Source organism: Tetrao urogallus (assembly GCF_951394365.1).
Source record: "Tetrao urogallus genome assembly, chromosome: 6".
Classification (NCBI taxonomy): domain Eukaryota; kingdom Metazoa; phylum Chordata; class Aves; order Galliformes; family Phasianidae; genus Tetrao; species Tetrao urogallus.
The window spans coordinates 29018163-29039253 of NC_136819.1; the positions used below are offsets into that span (position 1 = coordinate 29018163).

The following is a 21091-nucleotide window of genomic DNA, read 5'->3' on the forward strand; positions in this document are numbered from 1 at the left end:
AGGAAAAAATCTAATGGGATAATGAAATTCATCAAATAATGACAAGAATGAAGGTGTGCAGATTTACACTTCCTCATTCCTTCTCCTTCCAGCTCATGACGGAGAAAAGAACCTACTTCCTGACAGCAGACTCTCCCAACATCCTGGAGGAATGGATTCATGTCCTACAGAGTATTCTTAGAGTGCAAGTGACCAGTCCTGTTGGAGTTCCTCACAGTGATACTAAACCCACTGTGAAAGGTTGGCTCACTAAGGTAAAATACTACTTTTGACTTTATTCAGCTTAGTTCAGTATTGACAGAGTACCAGCTTCTTGGTTTGTACAGTAAATGTCAGCAAGAAGTTAGTATTTTAATATTTCCTAGAAGAATGTGAAACAAAGAAAATTGGCAGTAAACTTAGGATTGTCAGAGATGAAGGTTTACATTAATGATAAGGAATGGGACAAACAAGGCTATGAAGAGATACTGACTTTGTCGGATAATAAAGTAGTAACAGACATAGTTTATGTAGGCTTTCCTCCAACATAAATCACAACATTTCATAGTTTAATAAACAAATACCAAGAAAGTGTAAAGCTTCTCATTTAACTGATCTGAACTTGGTGATGTAGGAGAGTTTTAAGGACACGTCTTGTATAGTTTTAGCAGAAGATTTGCTTCCACAGTAACAGACTGCAATCGCATTGGTACAAAGTACAGTTTCTGGAAATTATTCTCTTCTATGACATTTCCACAAACACCTATATCCCAGACACTTAACTGGGATCTACCTACTTGCCTTTGGAAATGGTGCCCTGTGTGCTTTGGGAGGAGCTTATATTAACATACAACAAGTACTATAAGCAATATTTAATTGAAAATGGAACTTCTATAAAACTGTGGCAACAGCATTGCTGATGTTAAGAACATTGTGCATTTCTTTCTCCTCCATATAGGTCAAGCATGGCCATTCTAAGCTGGTCTGGTGTGCACTGATTGGAAAAACTTTTTACTACTACCGAAATCATGAGGATAAGGTAACTCTTCTTGAGCCCTCCATTCCCACTTACGAAATTTTCTTTCCTTTTATTGCTTCTGGCTCTCACATTTCTAACTCTTCCTTGCTTGTACTTCTCCCCTTCTAATAGTCTCTTCTACATGATCTCCTGAAATAGCTAAAGGAAAAACCCGCATCATGTAAAATTACAAAAGTCTTGAAAGGCAAGTGACTGCTGTTTCTGAGATCACCATGGGTCTTGTTTCTCAATTGCTACATTAGGTCTAGTGAAAACTTTAGTGCAAGCTATTTTGTACAGCAGCTGATATATTTTGCATATTGTAATGAAAAGAAGTAGTGACAACAAGATGGAATGAGGAAAGTCATTTAATCAGCGTAATGTTCTTCTGTTTCTAGAAAACTTGGCCCAGTGCTCCATTATTTTTCTAAACAATGTCTAAACCCAAGTTTTAGCTTACCAAGGAACACTGTGTTTCATACTTGGGATCAACTTCTAGAGTTAACACAATAGATATCCTCTGTCTTTCTGAATCTACCAATTTATGTAATTTAAAAGTACTTATTTTCCAGTAGTATCCAGAAAGTCTGACCACAATTAGAACCCAGTGGCTCAAGATATTGGGCAGCTGACCATCAGAAAGCACATCCTACACTGCAAAACTAATGGTACAAAAAGAGCTAATGAGAGGAAAGCAGTAGCTTAAAGGAAAATCATCTTTTTATTTTCATATGCTCATTCTGACCTGTAAATGCCCCCAAAAGAAATATAGTAGAAGTAATACCAGAGTTCGAAAATACTTTAGTTCATGGAGAAGCTTCTGTACAAGTGTGAGATGATTTAATTTTATTGTTAAGGACTGAATTATAATTAATTACTCACATATTACAGAACTGCTAACATTTTGAGATAGAGCTTCTTTCCCAATGTTCCTTGTCCATAGCAGATCATTAGCTGAAGTTACCTAGCTTGCTTCATCTTTCTAGTGTCCCTTAGGGCATCTACCTATGCGTGAGTCCAAAGTGGAAGAAGTAGACCGTTCCTGTGACTCTGATGAAGATTATGAAACCACTGGTGGAGGACTTCTCTCATCCCATTGCACTTTGGTCATTCACCCACAAGACCAGAGTCCCACATACTTACTCATTCGCACAAAACAAGAGAAGGTATGAATGATGGGTTTTTTTTGGAGAGCAAGAGAGTTTTTGGTATCAGACAATGTATGGGGAATAAAGCTATGTGTAGAAAACAAGATTTAATTTGTTCCATATTGTTCTCATCCTCATGCCTAGGATACCTGGCTCTACCATCTGACAGTAGCAGCTGGTAGCAGGAATGCCACAGTGGGCACATCATACGAGCAACTCATTGGAAAACTGTTGGATGCAGAGGGAGACCCTCGTAAGTAGAAACAGCAAACTCTTTTTGTACAGTAGCAAAACATATGGAAAAGTAATTTAAATCCTCAATTTTAATTAAGTCAGAGATGAAGAAAGGAGATTCTCAGTAGAATAGCATATGATACAGTGCATTTCACTCCTACTAGCACAATAACATCTTGGGAGAGTATAGGCATTGTAATGACATAGCAAGTCTGTAACAGCATTACGTCTTTTATCAAAGCATATGAAACTTCTGTAATATTTACTCAAATTCAAATAACTGGGGCTTTGTTGTTTTTTTTTGCTTCTATATTTGTTGGTCCTGGTATCCCTTTCATGGGAATCTTGACAGTACAAACACATTCTCTCTTTTCTACTCTAAATACACACACACACACACACACACTTGCCTTCAGATCTGTTTTTTTGTCCACATGTATAAACCCTAACATCTACCTCCATGCTCATCTTTTCCTCCTTGTCTCTGGTACTTGCTCATTCACGTACACTTGTGCACCACGTTCTCAAATCACAGAATTGCAGGGGTTGGAAGGGACTCTGTGGACGATCAAGTCCAACCCCATTGCTAAAGCAGGTTCCCTAGAGTAGGTTGCATGCATATTAACAGGTATGTTTGTTCTTTATACTCTATCTTGCACACTCACATATTCCTACACCTATCTTGCTTACTGTAGAATTGTAACTTGCATTAATAAAGATTCTCATAGCACATAAATGTCCTGGCAGTTTGTATCTCCTGTTTGAATACACAACTGAGCACTTTCTCAGCAGAAACTAACTGACAAGGAGCTCTGTGTCATGGATGGAAGTGCTTCTTTCTGCTGATTCCTAACACTGATGGTGGTCTCTCTCTCATAGGAGGCATTGCCATGATCAGCCAAGTTGCCTCAAAGATAAATATAGCATAGCACAGTGCTGCTTCCCAGTATGTTTTGCTTCCTCAACAAGGCTCCTTTTCAACATGAGGACTGTTGCCTATCTTCTGGTTCTGACAATGCATGTTTTTGCCTATCTGCTACTTCAGATTCTCCACTGTGGAAACACCCTATGTTGTGCTACAGTAAAGATGGGCTGCACATGTCCCTCACCACTCTGCCTTCTGAGGCTCTGCAGACTGAAGCTCTGAAACTTTTCAAGGTAAAGGGACATTATATTTTTCAGCCATTTTGCTCAGTTGCTGGGACACAGCATTGGTCATGTTGTTAGTTAACATTTACCATCACAGTTGGTTGCTTTAGACAGGCCTACTGGGTCATTCAATTACAGTCATACATCAGGTGTCATTCATTTTTTAGAAGATTAACTTTTCCTTGTAGAGAATCTGAAGCTAGGAGCAATGTTCCATGCAGGCTTTGTACTTCAAACTTAGCCATACCTTCCTCTTTCCTCTCTGTCAGCTGGACTGAAGAAAACATTGTTCTGGCAAACTCAGCTGTGGCAGTAACATCAGTGGTGAAGCCATGAAGGAGATCTGATTCACAGAATTATAGAATTGTTTGAGTTGGGACTTTTAAAGATTGTCTAGTACAACAGCCCTGCAATGAACAGGGACACCTACAGCTAGATCACAGTGCTCAGAGCCTGCACTTCTAGCTTGCACTTCAAAAGTGTAAGATCAGCACTAAGAGTAAATAATCATAGCAAAGTAAAGCGTGGACACGAAAGGTGGGAAGCACAATTTCCTGATCCTTCTGCTGAACTGTGAGCTTCTCTGATTGGAGAAGGCTATGTGAATTTTCCAGTTGCCACATCTGTAAGGGATGTAAGAGAGGTAGGGATAAAAATATCTAATATTATATGTTTCCTTTCAGGTTTATTTAGAAGAATTGTCTATAACATGCTTGGGGAATCTGGGCTGGAAAGTACCAAAGAGTCACTGTATTAACAGCACTGATTAACTTCCCCACTTTACAGTCCTGCCAGCTGTTCATCAATGTCCCTGTGGAAGCATCCTCTATTGATTACCACGTGTCACTCGCCCAGACAGCACTGCAGGTCTGCTTGACACATACTGAGCTGCAGAATGAAATCTTCTGTCAGCTTGTTAAACAGACGAATTGCAGACAGCCCCAGAACCACTCAGTCATTCAGGTGAACTCTTCTTTGTTAATCCAAATCTGTAAATATTAATGCTATTGATAATATTAATAAAATGCGAAAGGTGTGCTGGAGGAAAGAGAATTTTGATACATGAACTGCATGTCTAAAAATGGTCACTCCTGAAAGCACTACTCACCATCCAACATTTTGCTTACAGTATTCTGTGAAAGGCAATAGACAGGAAGTACAGAGCAACAATTATGACCAAGCTTTGTGTTGCAGTGCTGGCAGCTCCTGGCTTTATGTGCTCCTCTGTTCCTGCCCCAGCATCACTTCCTTTGGTACGTCAAGCAGCACTTGCAGCGCCACACCGACCCCAGGTAAAGGCTTCAACAACATTTTCTTGTTTTGTTTTGCTAAGACAATTGCCTTTCACATCTGCTACAGAAATAGATGGGAATTGCTTTGTAATCCTACCTGCAAAACAAGTTGAGGAAAGGGATGGAAGGTTCCTAAAGATATCAAGCTGTTCCTCTTCAGCCATCCACACTCATTTTATCGATTACATTAAACTAGTTCACAAAACCAGCAGAACTTTCTCCAAATATAATTGGAGCTACCCAGCTTTTTTTTTTTTGCTTGTTCCTTGCTTTTGCTGATGCAACTGATTCCTTTTATTCATAGTTACAGACTAAACTCAGAATGAATTTTAGGTGATGATATTCTTATGTCATGTTAGCTAACACTGATGGTACAAAAAGATAACAACTTGGGGAACCATAGAAAGCTATAAAAAAAACCAAACCTGAAAATACATTCTTCTATTGGTTTTTGTTACCTTTTTAGCATGTTACACAGGATAATATATACTGTAGCAGGACTAAGCTTTTCTCTGGTGTTCATGCTGTGGTCTTCGTGTGTTTTCACGGTGATCTGGTCTTCAGCATGTCTGACTACGTCCTTGGCATGGTCATGAGTAGAGATGTCACTTTGTCTGGTTTTAACAGTATTTGTTCAGAAATCAGTAAAACAGTGTTTCATTTCAGACAAGTGCTCACACAAACTTTTGGCCTAAGTCTAGCATTTCCTGGCATTGGAAAGGGAATCTATGTACTCCTACCAAGTGGTTTTCTTTTTTGTTTGTTTGTTGTTGTTGTTGTTATGATGATGCCTCCCAATTGGTCTTTCTTCTCAGAAGTAAAAAACAGATGTCAGGATTTCATCAGAATTCACACTCTCACTGTCTAAGATAATACATTAGGGCTCTTCTGCTTAGTACCAGAAACTACTTCTTCAGCTACATGCATTATCATCTCCCAAATTATGCTGCATAATTCCTATGATTTAGATTTAACCAAGACCTTTATTCTAAGTATTGCTTTTCATAAAAGGTGACATTTAAGTTTGTATCTAATGTTCTACAAGTGGAAGCAAAGTTGCGCACAGTTCTAGGCAAGAAGATGGCTCAGGATCATCTGGGAGTCAGAAACAGCAGCTTCTCATAGAAGCAAGATTCTTCCTCATGAAAAACACATTACTGGGGAAGTGAGTAGCATCTTAGTGCAGAGAAAACCTGGATCTCCTGACTTTCATGTTGCTTGCAAGGGTTTAACTACAGTTTTAATCATGTACAGAGCGAGCTCCTCAAGTCATCTTGAATGGAACTGCTCTCCTCCCTCTTCACCTACAAAATGGTGGGAGTTTATGAACCCATATAAATCCTTGGGTTGCATTCAGTTTCAGAACTTATTCCCTGTATACATTTTAAACATTTTTCCAACAGGTGTAATTGACCATTTTTTCCTGGCTTTAGAGACACTTAAATCCTTTTGGTCCAAGTCAGTGGAGCAATTCTTTGCTATGCAATAAACTGATCACGTTACTAACTGTCCCTGAACTGTATTCGACTAGCAACAAATCTGAGCCTGCCATGAACGAACAATCCCTGTTGACTGACAAATAGTCTTCATAAATGAAAACCTGTAGTTTATATAGTCATGCAAATTAATGAACAAAGTTTATGTAATTCCCTCACTAGAGCTAATTCATTATAGTTTATGATTAGTTCCTATCAGGATCTGATAGTTCCTATCAGTGATAGTAACTAAGTTCTTCTGGTGTGATAGTGAGTTTAAGGGCGAACTACCTGGTCTTGGTTCAACAAATGCTATCATGTCAACAAAGTACAAAAGAGGGCAATCCTATGCTGTGTCCAGTCCAGCCAGGAGCAGGGAATGCTCTTGTGCTTTCCAGAGAGCTCACTGTATACTTGAATTTCACAGAGCTGCAGAGCTCAGGTTTGTGTTGTAACTTTTCACCTGAGCTACTCAGTTGAGATCAGATAGGATATCTACATAGAGATGTAACTTTAAGGTGAATCTTGAGAAATGCTTTGCTACAGCATAGAAGAAGGAAATGACATATTTAAAGCACGTTTGTGATTTATTTATGTCTCTCTCCCTGCCTAGGAGTGAAATAGGCAAGTATGCCATCTACTGCCAGAGATCAGTGGACCGCACTGTGCAGACTGGTGAACGGGAAGCCAAGCCCTCAAGAATGGAGATTGTGTCCATCCTGCTGAGGAATCCCTACCATCACTCACTCCCCTTCAGCATCCCAGTGCACTTCATGAATGGAACCTACCAGGTGAGTCACTATGGTTGCTTTTCTGGGCACCAGAGGACTGTGCCATAACCTGCTTCCTTTATGTGATTTGGTAGCACCATGGTGATTATACATGTCAGGCATTTAGAGATAGGTATTATTTCTCTTCCTTGCTATTTTAGCCAGGAAAGGAATTCAGTCCCTTTCCTTTAAAACTTAGAAAGAAAAGGTATCTGGGATGAGACATTGAAAGTGTCTCAGTCTGAGAAAGAATGCAATGTTAAAGCAGATAATATAAATGCAGTCACTGCAGCTCACAATCAATCATGATACACTGATCTGTAGAAAATTAGGTTCCATTAGTTGTGATACTCAGCGTCATCCTTTTTGAAAGTTATATTAAATTAGCTCCTATTGCATCACAGGTTGTAGGTTTTGATGGTTCTTCAACAGTTGATGAATTCATCCACCGGTTGAACCAGGAGACAGGAATGCGGAAACCATCCCACATGGGGTTTTCTCTGTTCACAGATGATCCTTCTGGCAGGGATTTGGAACACTGTCTGCAGGGCAACATGAAGGTAATTCTTTTTCCCCCCTCTGCTACATCTGTCTAGCATACATCTTTGTAGAGCTGCTAATTGGCTAATAAATTTTTCTTAATGCAAGAAGATCAAATACATGTGGATCTTGCCTCCCTTGATTAGTATTCAGAGATTAAATATTAATATATCATCAAAGCTACTGAGTTAAGACAAAGCACGTTGTTTTGGTGGGTGATAAATTGGTTAAAAAAAGGCTTTAAGACAGATTTTAGCTCATACTAAAGTTTAGTTTGTCTCAACTACAGAATTAAAACAAGATTGAGTTAGCTGACATGATATCATAACTAACATCAAGTATAATACTCCCAGTGGAGACAAATTTAGATTAGGCTGTGATTTTCATGGCATGCTTATACAAATCTTAAATATTGGATTATGAAGTACCTCTCTCTTTGCTTCCTCCAGATAACTTTGCTTGAGGAGTATTCTTAGGAGAAGAAAGCTCTGCTGAGCATACCTTCACTTTAAGAGAGGAGTGCCTAGACCAAGGGAAAACAGTTCAAGTATTAACTTACACGTCTTTCATACAGAGATTTTTACTCACGCTGCAGCTGGACAGCTACCTGAATTATGTAGACTAGTGGCTATGAATGAAAGACATCAAATTTTTGTATTAACTTATGAGAGAAATTTGCTATGCAGTACTGATGGAGGATCTAGTGGCAGTGACAACTTCAAAGAACCCCTGACATCTGTAAGGAATATAAAAATTCACTTACACACAGTGTAAAATTTCACTTGGGCAAGTAGATGCCAATATAGGCATCTACTTCCAAGATAGAGAGTAGAGGCCAATAACTTTAAATTTGACAATTTAAAAAGGAAACTACCACACAGTGCCAAATAATAAACTTTGCTTTCTGGCCTGATGCAGATCAGATAATCTGAAGCTTTGCTGGAAATCAAATCGTTGTTCAGAGAGATAAAGCATTAGACTAAGAGAAGGAGACTGAGACAACCAAAGGCATTGCTCTTAGTCCTTATTAACAAGTTATTACTTAGTGACCAAGGCAACTTCAATACCTTCTTAAGAGAAGATAGGAGTATCTGGTTATGTATTTCACATGGTTTCTTATGTTCATATTCCTTTTACTGGAATGCTATCAAAAGAGAACTTACGGACCTTTATTAAACCACTTGTGAAAGGACTGGAATCTGAACTGAACCAAAATAGTTAACCGTGTTGTTGTTAAGAATATATGTGAGGTATGAAGCTGGAATCTAGATCCAAATGTTCCCAGAGTTTGAACATTCACAGGGCTGTGGTTTAGCCAACCATGCACGTGACTGCCATTCAGAAAATACATTACAGCTTTTGGTAAGCTCAGGAATGCACTTTGGAAGCAATCCTACCAATCTTTCCTATGAACTATGCTTTGGTTCACATTGTGAAGCTATCTTAGCAGGAACTGGATTCTTTTCACATGAAACAAGATGAAAAATGTGATCCAATCTAGTGGACTTCCAAGTCTTTTGACCAAACTAAAGTTAGTGCGGAGGAAAACACCATAGTGTGAGCTCAAAGTCTTAACAATAGCACATTGTTGTGTACATCCATTCCCCGAGCTACATAACTTGCTAACATAGACATAACAGCCTGATACTAGGCCAGAATTCACAGTGTCCCTCTGCAGATTCAGAGACGGAGTTTTTAGTTGCAACTATTTTATTTTTTCAACATACTGTGTAATAGAAAAAGGAATCAATTTATCACTTTTGGCTGTCTTTATAATGATCCTGTCTATTTCTGTATAATCTGTGTTCCATAGCACTTTTTTCCCCCCTACTTTCCCATCAAGCCTTGACTATACGCTTCACGTTTGTCTTTTCTCTCTCCTTAATATCTTTAAAAGATCTGTGACGTCATTTCTAAATGGGAACAAGCCTTAAAAGAATTGCATCCTGGTAAATATGAAGGTGGCACAAGAATCGTGAAATTGACCTATAAGAGCAGGTACTGTGTTTTCTTGGTTGGCCTCACAAGAGGTCGGCCTCTTGTTAATTAAACATTTCTAGAATGCCTGTATTTGTGCAGAAAGCCAGTGAAGTACAATACTGTTGACACCAAAGCTATTTTAGCAAATACGATGTCAACTCCTACATGTGATGCAATTTCTTTTATATGTGTGCAGTATGCATGTACAAAAGAGTACACAATCTAGGAGTAAATCTAAAAACACTTTGCAATGGTGAGATAGTCTTAAAATGGGTTAAAGAACTAGCTATAATACAAAAAAACACACTTGGCAAAATTTTGTTTGCCTAGATCCTAAAATGTAATTAAATAACATTAGGTGAGAGGATGAGAAACCTGGGGGGAAAATATCACCACTATAAATGAAACTTGCAATTAAGTGAGGAATCATGAAGTTGAAAAGCATACAAGAACAACATTACACATGGCAGGGACTGTAGGGAAGACATGTAGTAGCAATGCCCAGACTTCATAAAGACAGAAATGTTAAAAGCTAGACGATGAAAGATAGAGAGGAAAACTATGAAACACAGATCAAAACAAAACTGGAACAAGTTCATCATTTATAACAAAGAGAGGAATTCTGAATTAAAATGAATAGAAATCTGTGGATAGGAACAAGTAATGACCTTCTGCACATTAATTCCATTTTCAGGGAAATTAAGCCTCACCTAAATTAGAAAAGTCAAAGTTTTGTATTGAACACAAAGATTTTGTTGACTATAATGATGGAAATACATTTCTGGGAACTCTATTAGCTGGCTTAACAGTAATAGAAGCAGAAGTTATTACTTTTGACAAAGAAGTATTTTTTTTAAGGAGTAACTCTTTGCAGTATTATTTTGTTAAGACTGGAATGTGGCTAGGCTGGGTAGAAAGGATATTTTAATAAGGTCTTTCCAAGGTTGGACTGTTCCAAAACTGAAGGACCATGATAAGACATGTAAGGCCACTATGGTCCTAATGGTGTTGTCTTAAATTGTCATAAAAATTGATACAATGATCCACTGGAATGAGTATCTTGTGTGGTATTGTGGAATATACAGTCATTGCTGTAACTTTAAATTAGTATTTGAGTTAGATGATGCATGCCTATGTACAGCTCATATGAGGAATCGTTCTAGGAAGCATTCCCCATACTTATATCTTCAACCCCCATTAGTCATATTGCTGTACCAGGTCAAAGAATTAAGTGTAAAAGAATAAATCAAAGCTTCTTAGTAGTATCGCAAGAATGCTTCTTTCATTTTTGCAGTAATGTCTGATGATTGGGTTTCTTATTTCCTGCTGAAGCAAACTGAAGAATTTTCAATAACAATTTCAATGTAAGCAGTCAAAACAAAGTTGGCAAATGTAACAAGTCTTCAAGGCTGGCATGTAGAAGGTCACACAGTTCTTGCCTCACAGCAGAGAAAACTCTAACTCTGTAATCTGTGGTAAGCAGAGAATGACATCTCTTAAGTTTTGCCTCAATGGTTAATAGGAACGATGCTCGTCTACCTGTGTATAATAACGCTTTGCTATCTTGACTTGGTTGGCTCACAGAATTCAAATAGCTGCCAAAGTAGACAACATGATTTGAGCCTCCTGGCCTAAATATTCATCATAAGGGAAACACCTTAGCTTCTGAACTTTTCTCTAATCACCCTCTAATACACAAAAGTCACTTTAGACCAAAAACAAACAAAACGCTCATTTTTACTCACCTTGACTAAAATTCACAACATGCTTTTACCTTTACAATCTTCTATATTTTAGGCTGTATTTTCGGAGCCAAGCCAAGGGTGAGACAGACCGGGAGCGGCTGCTGCTGGCCTTCCAAGTCAGCAATGAAATAGCCAGTGGAAGGTTCCCAGTTAATAAAGAATTAGCTCTAGAAATGGTTGCTCTGATGGCTCAGGTGAGCATAAATGTGGGCAGAAATCCTTGTTTTTGTCCTCTAGGGAGTACACCTGTACACTGAACATCTTGAGGAAGCAGCTATGTTTTGCACCAAAAGTGATATTTCTTATTAAATATGTATTCTGAGGTGTACTGCGCCAGACTCATTGCACCAGCAAACCCATACTGACAGATCACCTTCTGCTGTAGGGAAATTTACTACAGGACAAAGTCTCCTTTCGTTCTGCAAAAAATACTTCAAAACACAGTGAGGCTGGACTGTCCCCCAAAGTGCTTTGATTATGGCCATACTGGGGATATTGAAATATTACCTCTACTAAAAAGTCTTCCTAACAGTAAAAGCTTTCACCATTGCACTCAGAAACAGCATTTTTCAGGATTCTTCATTAAAACTCCAGGCTTACATTTAGCATTTTACCACATAAAACACAAAGCATGAGCTGTGGGCATGATGAACAGGATAATCATTTCTCCTTAAGCTGAAACTGTTGCATTTGCTAAAGCAAGGTAAACTGAGGTGAAGAAGCTTGGAAACACTATCCATCCTATTTACGAACAGGCTGCTGTTTTAATTGGCCAGTTGAAAACAAAACTCAAAAGTTTAGCAGTTAAGCAGAAGCATCCTCATGCAGGTGCTGGCCCAGATGTTGTTTTGTGTTTTTTTTTTCAGAGCAACAAAGGATTCCTTGAGCAGTCATGTCCCCTACTGCTGTTTTGTTGTACGCTTATTGTAGTAAATGCTACAGACAAAAATTCCCCATCCTGATGGTGCTGTTTTGCAGGACTAGTAAACACAGCAGATATCAGTATGGGAATCCCTGCAACATTCTATTACACTAAAAAACCTCATCACTGTGTTACGCTACAAACCCTAACATTATTTTAAGTGGTGAATGGATAGGCAGTAACAGATACAGTTACTCTAAACCAATTTTGGATCACCCAAGAAAAGCAGAGGTCACGAGCTAGTAATAAAAGAGGAACTTACCCCTTTCCAAAGATCAGGGCTTGCTGAATACTCCAAAGGAAAAAATGGTTCCCTGGTGGCTGCCAGCCCTTATATGAGGTGAGGGAGGTTCTGGCTGCACAGGTGAATTGATTCCCCCTGTGCTCTCAGGGCTGGCTGTGCCCCTTCACCAGGTGCTCTATCACTGGTTCAGGCCATGACCTAACTGTTCCCATACAGGTAGAATATGGGGATTTGGATCGGACAGCATCTTCAAGTCCTGGGGGAACATCACACTCCAAAATGCAGCACCTTCTACATCAGGTCTTGGATAAATTCTACCCCAAACATTACAAGAAAAATATTGCTCATGAACAGCTCAAGTAAGTTGTTTGTTCTCTTAACACAATTTGGTACATTTGCCCTCTTCATACTTAAGAAGTTTAGAGGAGCCCTGTCAAGCTTATTTCAATGTAGAAGCTTAAACAGAACACCAGAATCATAAAAAAGATTCCTTTAAAAAAAGAACAGTAGTTAACTCATACAAAAACAGCCAAATCATAGACTAACTTTCCCCAAGTCAAGAAGTTTAAGCCTAGGATGAATTCTATTTGTGAATACATACTTAGGGATGCAAAGGTGGAACTAAGTTACCTAGGAGAGACAAATCAAGAGGGAGCAGAAGTGTGTTGTCAGAGCATCTAGAGCACACTATAGACAGGTTAAGATGAAGGTGAGAGTATAATTGAATGTGAAGCTGGGCAGGATTTTACTGCAACAGCTGCCCAAGTGTTTGCTGTTGGAGTTGTTGAGTACATACACCAATGAACAACCAGCATGCAACTGGGATTCCTGGATATTACAGTATAACTAGTAGCAAAATAACTGGCGAAGTAGAGAAACTGCTAAAATAAACTCAGTTTGTACAACACACCCTAAGCAACAGTGCTAACAGCCTTGTCCACAATGCTTGTACAGAGCAGCCCTTTGGAATGAGAGGTAGGTTTAGTTATTAGTATAATTTTACTCACGTTCCCTTGAAAGACTTTATTAAATAGTGCTGTCTTTTTTCTTGGACTCTGAAAGGCAACTGGCTGACAGGCTGGCAACAAAGTGGATGGTGCTGCAGGGATGCTCTCCACCGGAATGCGTTCGAATTTATCTGACAGTGGCCCGCAAATGGCCTCTCTTTGGAAGCAAACTATTTACTGCTAAGGTAACAGGAGTACAGGAGTGCACCTTTTTTTCCTCCTAAGAATGAAGTCTATGAGCAGAACCATATCTGTTTTCTGTTAACCCTTGAAAGATTGAAAATGCTCCTACAGGAAGTGGAAAAAACTAACAATGCTCTGTTCTGAACAAGTTCTAGTGCCACATTTGTTCAGAAAGAAGGAAGACATACATTCTAGACACTAGGGGTTGCTAGCGTTCACTAAATAAGACATTGAAACTTTTCTGACTATCCTTTCAACACAATACAAAATACTACCACTGAATCCTTACCACAGCTTTTACCAAAGGCATTTTCTTGGTCATAAAGCTGCAATAATAGTTTAAAGAGTAGTCTTTACATACTCCCATGTGGAAAAAAGGAAGAGTCCCCCATAAATCACACCACGCAGCTGATGCTAGCTAAAGTGTGAGTATTTCAGTCCTGCTCTCTATCCAAGAGCAAGCTGCTTTTCTTGCCACATGGGACAGGCAAGCAATGATAATGTCCTGTAGCAGAAATGTAAAAAATTAAGCATGTATTGGGTAATCTGCCAGCCCATGGGCATCGGCAGGAGAGCAAAAAATCATAGGTGGGAATAGTTCTTCCAGAAGCTTGTACCATCCCTCAGCCCACCCAAAAGTTGAGCTCTGTACCTATTACCCTTGCCATAAATAATGTCCTAACACAGTCATGCTGAGAAGTCTTGTTTTGGCATTAACCATCCTCTCCAACCCAACAGAACTCTGCTCCATTGAAAATCTGAGAGTGTCTTGCCCATGGTTAATGTCTCTTACTTTGAAGAGAAAGTTGTGATAGTTACATCTAATGATGAAAAGAGAATCCAAGTAAATACGCAAAAATTTATTTTTTAAAATAAAGATCATGTTTTCCACTTTCAGCATTAGAGCAGAAATATTATTGGTATTTAAGGTTACTTGAGAGTGTAGAATAAGAATGGGTTAAATAACGTTGGTATTTCTGATAACTACCATATTATGTAACTTTTCAATAGTTAAACAGCCATACACCAGCAAAATTTCCAGAAAAGTTATAAAATAATTTGTTAAATGTTAAATGTTATTTAAATGTTATTAAATGTTATTATAAACCTAAAATGTTATTAGACAGAACAGATAATTGACACATTTGCCAAAATCAGTAAGAAAGAAAACTGCATTGATATGATGGCTCTGAGTGTTACTACTATTGAAGCCAATGGGCTTTACTGCTTGATGGAAGGCAGTAGTGCAAGAACCAGAACAGAGTGGAACTACCATTCTGTCATTGTCCCAGCATCATCCTCACTTTTAACTACACTGATGCAACAATGAGAAAGATTTTGAGATTCAATTCCATCTCATGTACAGCTAGTCTCCCAAATTCTATGTCAATCTGAAAATATTTTTCCAGATTTTGAAAAAAATCTCTTAAAAGTCAAATCAGGTTAGATCAGTAAGTCTAGAGGATTCTTTCACCTCCACTTTATCCTTAAAGCTCAAGTTTTGTATCAGAAACTGCCTATTTACAGTATTCAATAAATGACTCAAATCAAATTTTCTTTTTCTCTAGCCTATTTTGCCTTCCTCATTAGAAGACTGTCCAGTCTGGATAGCTGTGAATGAAGATGGTATCAGCGTACTGGATTATAACACTATGGTATGGTGAGGAACACCACTGTTTAAAAAAAAAAAAAAAAAAAAAAAAAACTCTCCCACAGGAAGACCTCCCTTGAATCCACTTAAAGTCAGTAGAAGTTTGTGTTTAACTTCAAATGGATCCAGAAGTTAATTTGTAGAAGTCAGAGATGAAGAAGTGAGGGCTATGTTTTAGAGCTACATAAACAAAGGAAAATTACAGCTTCTGTGTAAGGTAAAGTTTCATGTAACAGCTAACTGCCTTGATGATGGGCAGCAAACAAATACAGGCACTTTGCAAGATCTAAGTGCTATGTGCTTTACTATTACCATCCAGTTAACAAAGTTTGCACCTTAGCTCTGAAGCATCAGGGCATGGAGCAAGCTAGAAAAATCCTACAAATGCAATTCTCTTTTGAGATTTCTCTACCAGCTGTTATCTGTACAGCCAATTGCCTATTACTGCTTGCAGTAAATAGCAAACACACTAGTTTGAGGTGGCCATTTTGTCTTTTACAGAAGTATGACTCTTCATCTCTCTGTTGTCTGCAGCACCTGAAGTTCTCTTACACATACTCTTCTGTGTTGACCTTTGGAGGCTGTCGAGACGACTTCATGATTGTAGTCAATCAAATAAAAGAAAGGAGTTCTGGAAAAAACAGCACAGAAAAACTCCTTTTCACAATGGCAATTCCAAAGGTAATTACAAAATGAACAGTGAGTATCTTTCCAGCTGGCAGTACCTAAGCCAGGCATTTTGAACAAGCCCTGGGTCTGGTACTTCTGGCTGCTGCACTAGCTATGTACAGTCAAGAAGTTCCGTGTAAATTGTTTCATTTAATTGAGAGACTTGTTCTACCTCTTACAGACAGTCCTTCAATTCAGAACTTAACAACTCCATGTGAGAAAGAAATCTTTTGCAAATGTTACGTGGTCAATAGGTTCTTAAGAAAATAAATAAATTCAAAGGGCACTTTTCCCTCTCCTTGACTTACAGTTAATCATTTTCTTTTTCTCCCCCAGATTGTTGAAGCAACGCTTCTTATTGCCACCTACATTAACTCCCGGTTGACAACTCCGCTCCTACCCTCCGCACAGCCCTCTCGAAGCACACCACCTGCCAACAGGCTCTGGGAGACTGAAAGTCGGTGTTTTTTCCCTTCCATGCCCCGAAGCACTAAGGGGCCCACCCTGCTCTGAGGGCTCATTCCGATTTGGGAATTTTTTATTTGTGGGGTTGCAGTGTGCTGTTGCTTTCCCCACTGCTCTGTACCAAATTGCAGACTGCTACAATTCCGTGCCAGTTACACACCTTGTTTTAATGCGGGCTCTGGTTCTTTTCGCTGCAAGTATTCTTCCATCTCCCAAGCTTACAGCTTTGTTTACAAGCAACATTTTCTTTAATCCTTCCCATTTTCAGCTTTGCACCTGCATTTAAATCACTGCACTGCACCCTATGCCTGGGACCTCAGCCCAGTTCTTGAACTCCTTGTGATCTCTTGTCCTCATCAGTCCCTTTGGATTATTCCCATTATTTCCAATAATCTTCTGTTTACATCAGTCACTGACTCGCTCACTCTTTACCTGAAACAGACTGCAGCTTCTGCAAGGCAGGTTTGAGTGGTGCGTAAGCTTGAATTTGACAGAAGTGGACTGAGCACACAGTCTCAATAAAATTAAAGACAGGTGGTTCTGGATACTGTGCCACAAGCCAAGTATAAGGATGCATCTTGGTGAATACTGCCTGCATAAGGAGCAGCATATCACTTCCTCATAAACTAGATAGACACTGGCAGGCTATTCCAGAGTGCAAAGATTAATATGATGTAGTTTGATCAGGTAGTTTAGACATAGCTTCAGCTCTGTGCTCTGGTTATGAATAGCCATTGCATTAAAGTTTTGACCTGTGTTTAAATTCACTGCTGCTACTCTTGCTATCAAGATAGTCCTTTTGAAGAGACTAAGATAGTTTTTTGTATTTTTGCCACTAATTAACACAAAAAAGATAATTTATTTTTTCCTGAAGCTGCACTGATTCCTCCCTAAAACTGATTCCAAAATTCAAAGACAGAAACTTTCCAAGTCTCTGCCCCAGACATGAAAGAAAAAGAGATACAGCTGTTGAAAGGGAATGGGAACAGAACTGACAAGACTTCTGATGCCATGTCGGGGGTGATTTTTAAGACCTGGAATAGGGAGTATAGAATAAGAATTCAGCGGTACGTGAGAATCTTTTCAACTTTAATTTTATGAAGATTAAACCTGATGTCTTTCCATGTTGAGGACTCAGAACAGCTGGGATTGGACCAGTGTCAGACAGTGCCCTGGCTCCTGTAGAATGGATGGCTTTTGACACTTGATGCTTCTCTATACAACTGATGAACACCAGATCCCTGCTGCAGGGCTGAAAGTGTCACATGCCCCACCACCACATACAGACTCTTTTCATTAATCACTGTTACGTGTTTCACGATGTGCATGTCACCTCAGACAAAGGAAGACAAGGCAAGCAAACCTTTCAATTTTTACATCTTTCAGTAATTGGAACAGACCTTCCCAAACCAGCTCTGTCCTTCACAGAAGCTGTTCCTTTAGATCTCCTCCTTTCTTCATGCTACTGTCTCAATGAGGAGGTTGTTAGCAAACATATACTCTAATATTGTTCTTCAGATTTTCCTAAAGAGTGTTTTTCTGATTGGTTTCAAAGGGACTTCGTTCTGATTGGGAAGCAAAATTAAACAAAACAAAACAAAAAAAACCAAACAGACATTCTTCGTAAGAACTCGATATCTATCTGGCTTGAGTTAAGCTATTTTGAGAAACCTTTTAAGAAGTAAAGAAGAATAGTCCTTTCAAAAGTACCTGAGTAACTTCATAATAATGCATCCATGGGCAGCTTTCTCAAATTAAAACAGTGTGAATCCAACCATCATAAAGAATTCAGCAATAACAAACTAAAGTGATTCACCAATGAATCAACCAACCATACCAGTGGTTTTTTTTTTTTACTTCCTAGTATCTGTCACCAACCTTGAAATATTCAATACACGGTGGAGCTGATACTGCAAGAAGTACTGCAAAAACCACAAGAAGTTTTTGTTTCAAGCTTATTGTGCGTACAAAGCCAAAAATCAAAACTACATGGGACAACAATCATTCTAATCAATCACTTATCAGCATATTTTTAACACTAAAAAAAAAAATGGCCTGTGGAAATTATACAATAGACTTGAAGTAGGAGATTATATATACACAGAGACCTGATTTGTCCACTCTGCAATGTACCCACTTGTCATGAATTTAAGATCCACCCCTTGAACTTATTGAAAAAGTAGTTTTCTGAGTCAACAATAATGTTAAGGTATTGTTTTAGTCTCTTTATGTAATCTCCTTGTATACTACTGATCACTCTATTGAAAATATATCAGAAGTACACATTCTCTCTCTGATCTTAGTAAGGATAAACAAGTTGGAATAAAGACAGTGTTATTCCATCTCACTACTTAAGTCTCCTGCGACAAACAATTTCTCTGGTATCTGGACGTCTGTTTGGCAGCCTGCTTCTTGTGCCCCACCAGTAACAAAGCTGCCTCAGAACGAAATGAGCTCCGCTCATTGTCATCTGTCATAAGGATGCTCAAGGCATGAAAGTCTCCAGTTCACTGTTCTGAGATTGTGCTTACCTTGCACTGCTAACACCTACATCCTTGTACTGGGGAAACAGGAAGCAGAAATGTTAATAAGCAAGAGCTGTCATGAAGCTCATTGTTTTCTGCCATAAATTCATTCTAAATTCACAAACATGGCAAATGTGACTTTTCCTTCTTCCAAATATTAATACTTGAGTATTTCAGAGACCACTCCACTCCGATGGATGCACATATACCTCTTATTTATAGGTTACTTGATTTTAAAATAAAGCAAACAAATTTAAAAAAAAACAAACCCTATGTAGATACCTATTTTGTATGATTCCTTGGTAAAGTTTTTATTTTAATCAATGCTTTTGGCGATGATAATTCCAACAGTATGGAATGAGACAACAGCCTTTGTTTCCCTAACTGCTGTGTGTATGTGAAAGGCTGTCTTGGAGATACGTGAGATTTCTGATCTTAATAAAATGAAATTATCCTGAATGAACTCGTATGTTTTCACAGAGTGAAATAAACTATTTATCTCAAAAGCCAGAATAACCCTGAAGTAAATGTATGTGGTCAAATACTGTGTTAGTTTCCATAGACATACCTGGAGCAAAGCTCCCCGTCTCCCACTCTTTGATTCTGTCTTTTAACTTGGCTTGAGCAGATCACTGAAGTGCAATGACACATGCATGGGACGTCCCAAAGATAGCTAAAAAGATTTTCCAGACTTCTTCCTGCAATACAGCTTCTCTTTCATTTCTTCAGTTCACATTCTCCAGACTCTATGACATTTTTACAGCATAGCCAGAGTTCCCAGCAAACTGTTAGGTCCAAGTCTGCCCACTCTGCTGAGATAACTTCTCCTCTGACACATTCTTCCCACAGATCAGCAAATCTTCCCACTGCTATAAATGCTCTTCAGTGTTCTCAATCATTTCTAATCCCCATGAAGAAACACACCCTGCCCAAAGCAGGTCTACAGGCAGCTCTGTACCCAGCTCTAAGTGCGCCACAAGATTCAGCCAAAGGACCTCCACCGTAGCCACATCCCTGGAGCCTGCTTCTGCTGTCAACAGCCAATTTCTGCCTCTTCCCCAACACTCCAGCTTTGCCTGGACTTGCCACCAAACATCAGGTACAGCATCCTTAACCTCAGAGGCAGACCTACAAACTTGCATTGCAACTGAACCAGACTTAAAAATCCAGCCAACACCATCATTTAAAGCATCTGTGAGAAATGAAACCACAGAAGAAACTGAACACCCAGACAAGGTTGCCCAAATGCCACCGTGCATCCCCAAGCCACTGCCCTTCGCTTCAACAGCCAGAGTACTCCTGTCAATTGAGTTAACCTGTACGTTGCAGCACAGTGCAAAAAAAACAAACAAAAAAACCCCACATTACATGTTGATGATGTTGATGTGCTGCCATGTCTTAATTCTAGGGAATGTACAAAACAATAGCACAGTGTTGTATGGAGATTGAGACCAAGGCTTCTGCCAGCTTGCTAGTTTAGCTTTTGCTTTTCCCAATATCTCAATTGCCTTAATTAATTTAATAAGAAGTCATGGAGGAAAAAAAAAAAGAACAGAAAAATACCAGTTAAAAGTTACAGTAACTTTTAAATAATCAACTAAGAACTTCTTCACATTAACTTACTTTATTCACACAGTCATTATTATAATTTTAATTTATAACATATTTTTCTCATATTCTCATAGTAATTGATCTTTTGAATGAGGTTGGAAGTGAGCTCTGCTCCAGCCCCCAGAAAGCTTGACTCCATCTTCTTTATAACCTCCCTTTAGGTACTTATATACGATTGCCCCCAAACCCTCTTTTCTCTAGGCTTAAAGCCCTAGCTCTTCCAGTCTTTCTTCAGGCTCCAGCTCCACGCCAATGTAAGCAGCCCCTCACTGTCCGCAGAATCACCAAGGTTGGAAAAGACCCACAAGATCATCCAGTCCAACCATCCACCTATCACCAATAGTTCTCACTAAACCACATCCCTCAGCACAGCATCCAAATGCTCCTTGAACACCTCCAGAGTCGGTGATTCCACCACCTACCTGGGCAGCCCATTCTAGCACCTGACATGCCCACATACTGGAGAGCCCAGAAATGGATGCAG

General features: G+C 39.1%; 1 protein-coding gene across 1 annotated transcript in view; it reads left to right on the forward strand.

Annotated features, from left to right (window-relative positions):
• Window positions 1-16519, forward strand: part of PLEKHH1 (pleckstrin homology, MyTH4 and FERM domain containing H1) — a gene marked incomplete at its 3' end in the record, with an annotated part of 43695 nt that extends 27176 nt beyond the window's left edge. Inside the window, exons 13-28 of the mRNA XM_079537773.1 lie at window positions 93-254; window positions 938-1018; window positions 1984-2163; window positions 2290-2398; window positions 3425-3537; window positions 4315-4491; window positions 4723-4820; window positions 6909-7086; window positions 7470-7625; window positions 9503-9603; window positions 11383-11524; window positions 12713-12855; window positions 13559-13688; window positions 15255-15341; window positions 15872-16018; window positions 16343-16519. Of these exons, the coding sequence (XP_079393899.1) occupies window positions 93-254; window positions 938-1018; window positions 1984-2163; window positions 2290-2398; window positions 3425-3537; window positions 4315-4491; window positions 4723-4820; window positions 6909-7086; window positions 7470-7625; window positions 9503-9603; window positions 11383-11524; window positions 12713-12855; window positions 13559-13688; window positions 15255-15341; window positions 15872-16018; window positions 16343-16519 (2181 nt within the window). The remainder of the gene's footprint in view (window positions 1-92; window positions 255-937; window positions 1019-1983; window positions 2164-2289; window positions 2399-3424; window positions 3538-4314; window positions 4492-4722; window positions 4821-6908; window positions 7087-7469; window positions 7626-9502; window positions 9604-11382; window positions 11525-12712; window positions 12856-13558; window positions 13689-15254; window positions 15342-15871; window positions 16019-16342) is intronic.
• Between the last annotated feature and the right edge of the window lie 4572 nt (window positions 16520-21091).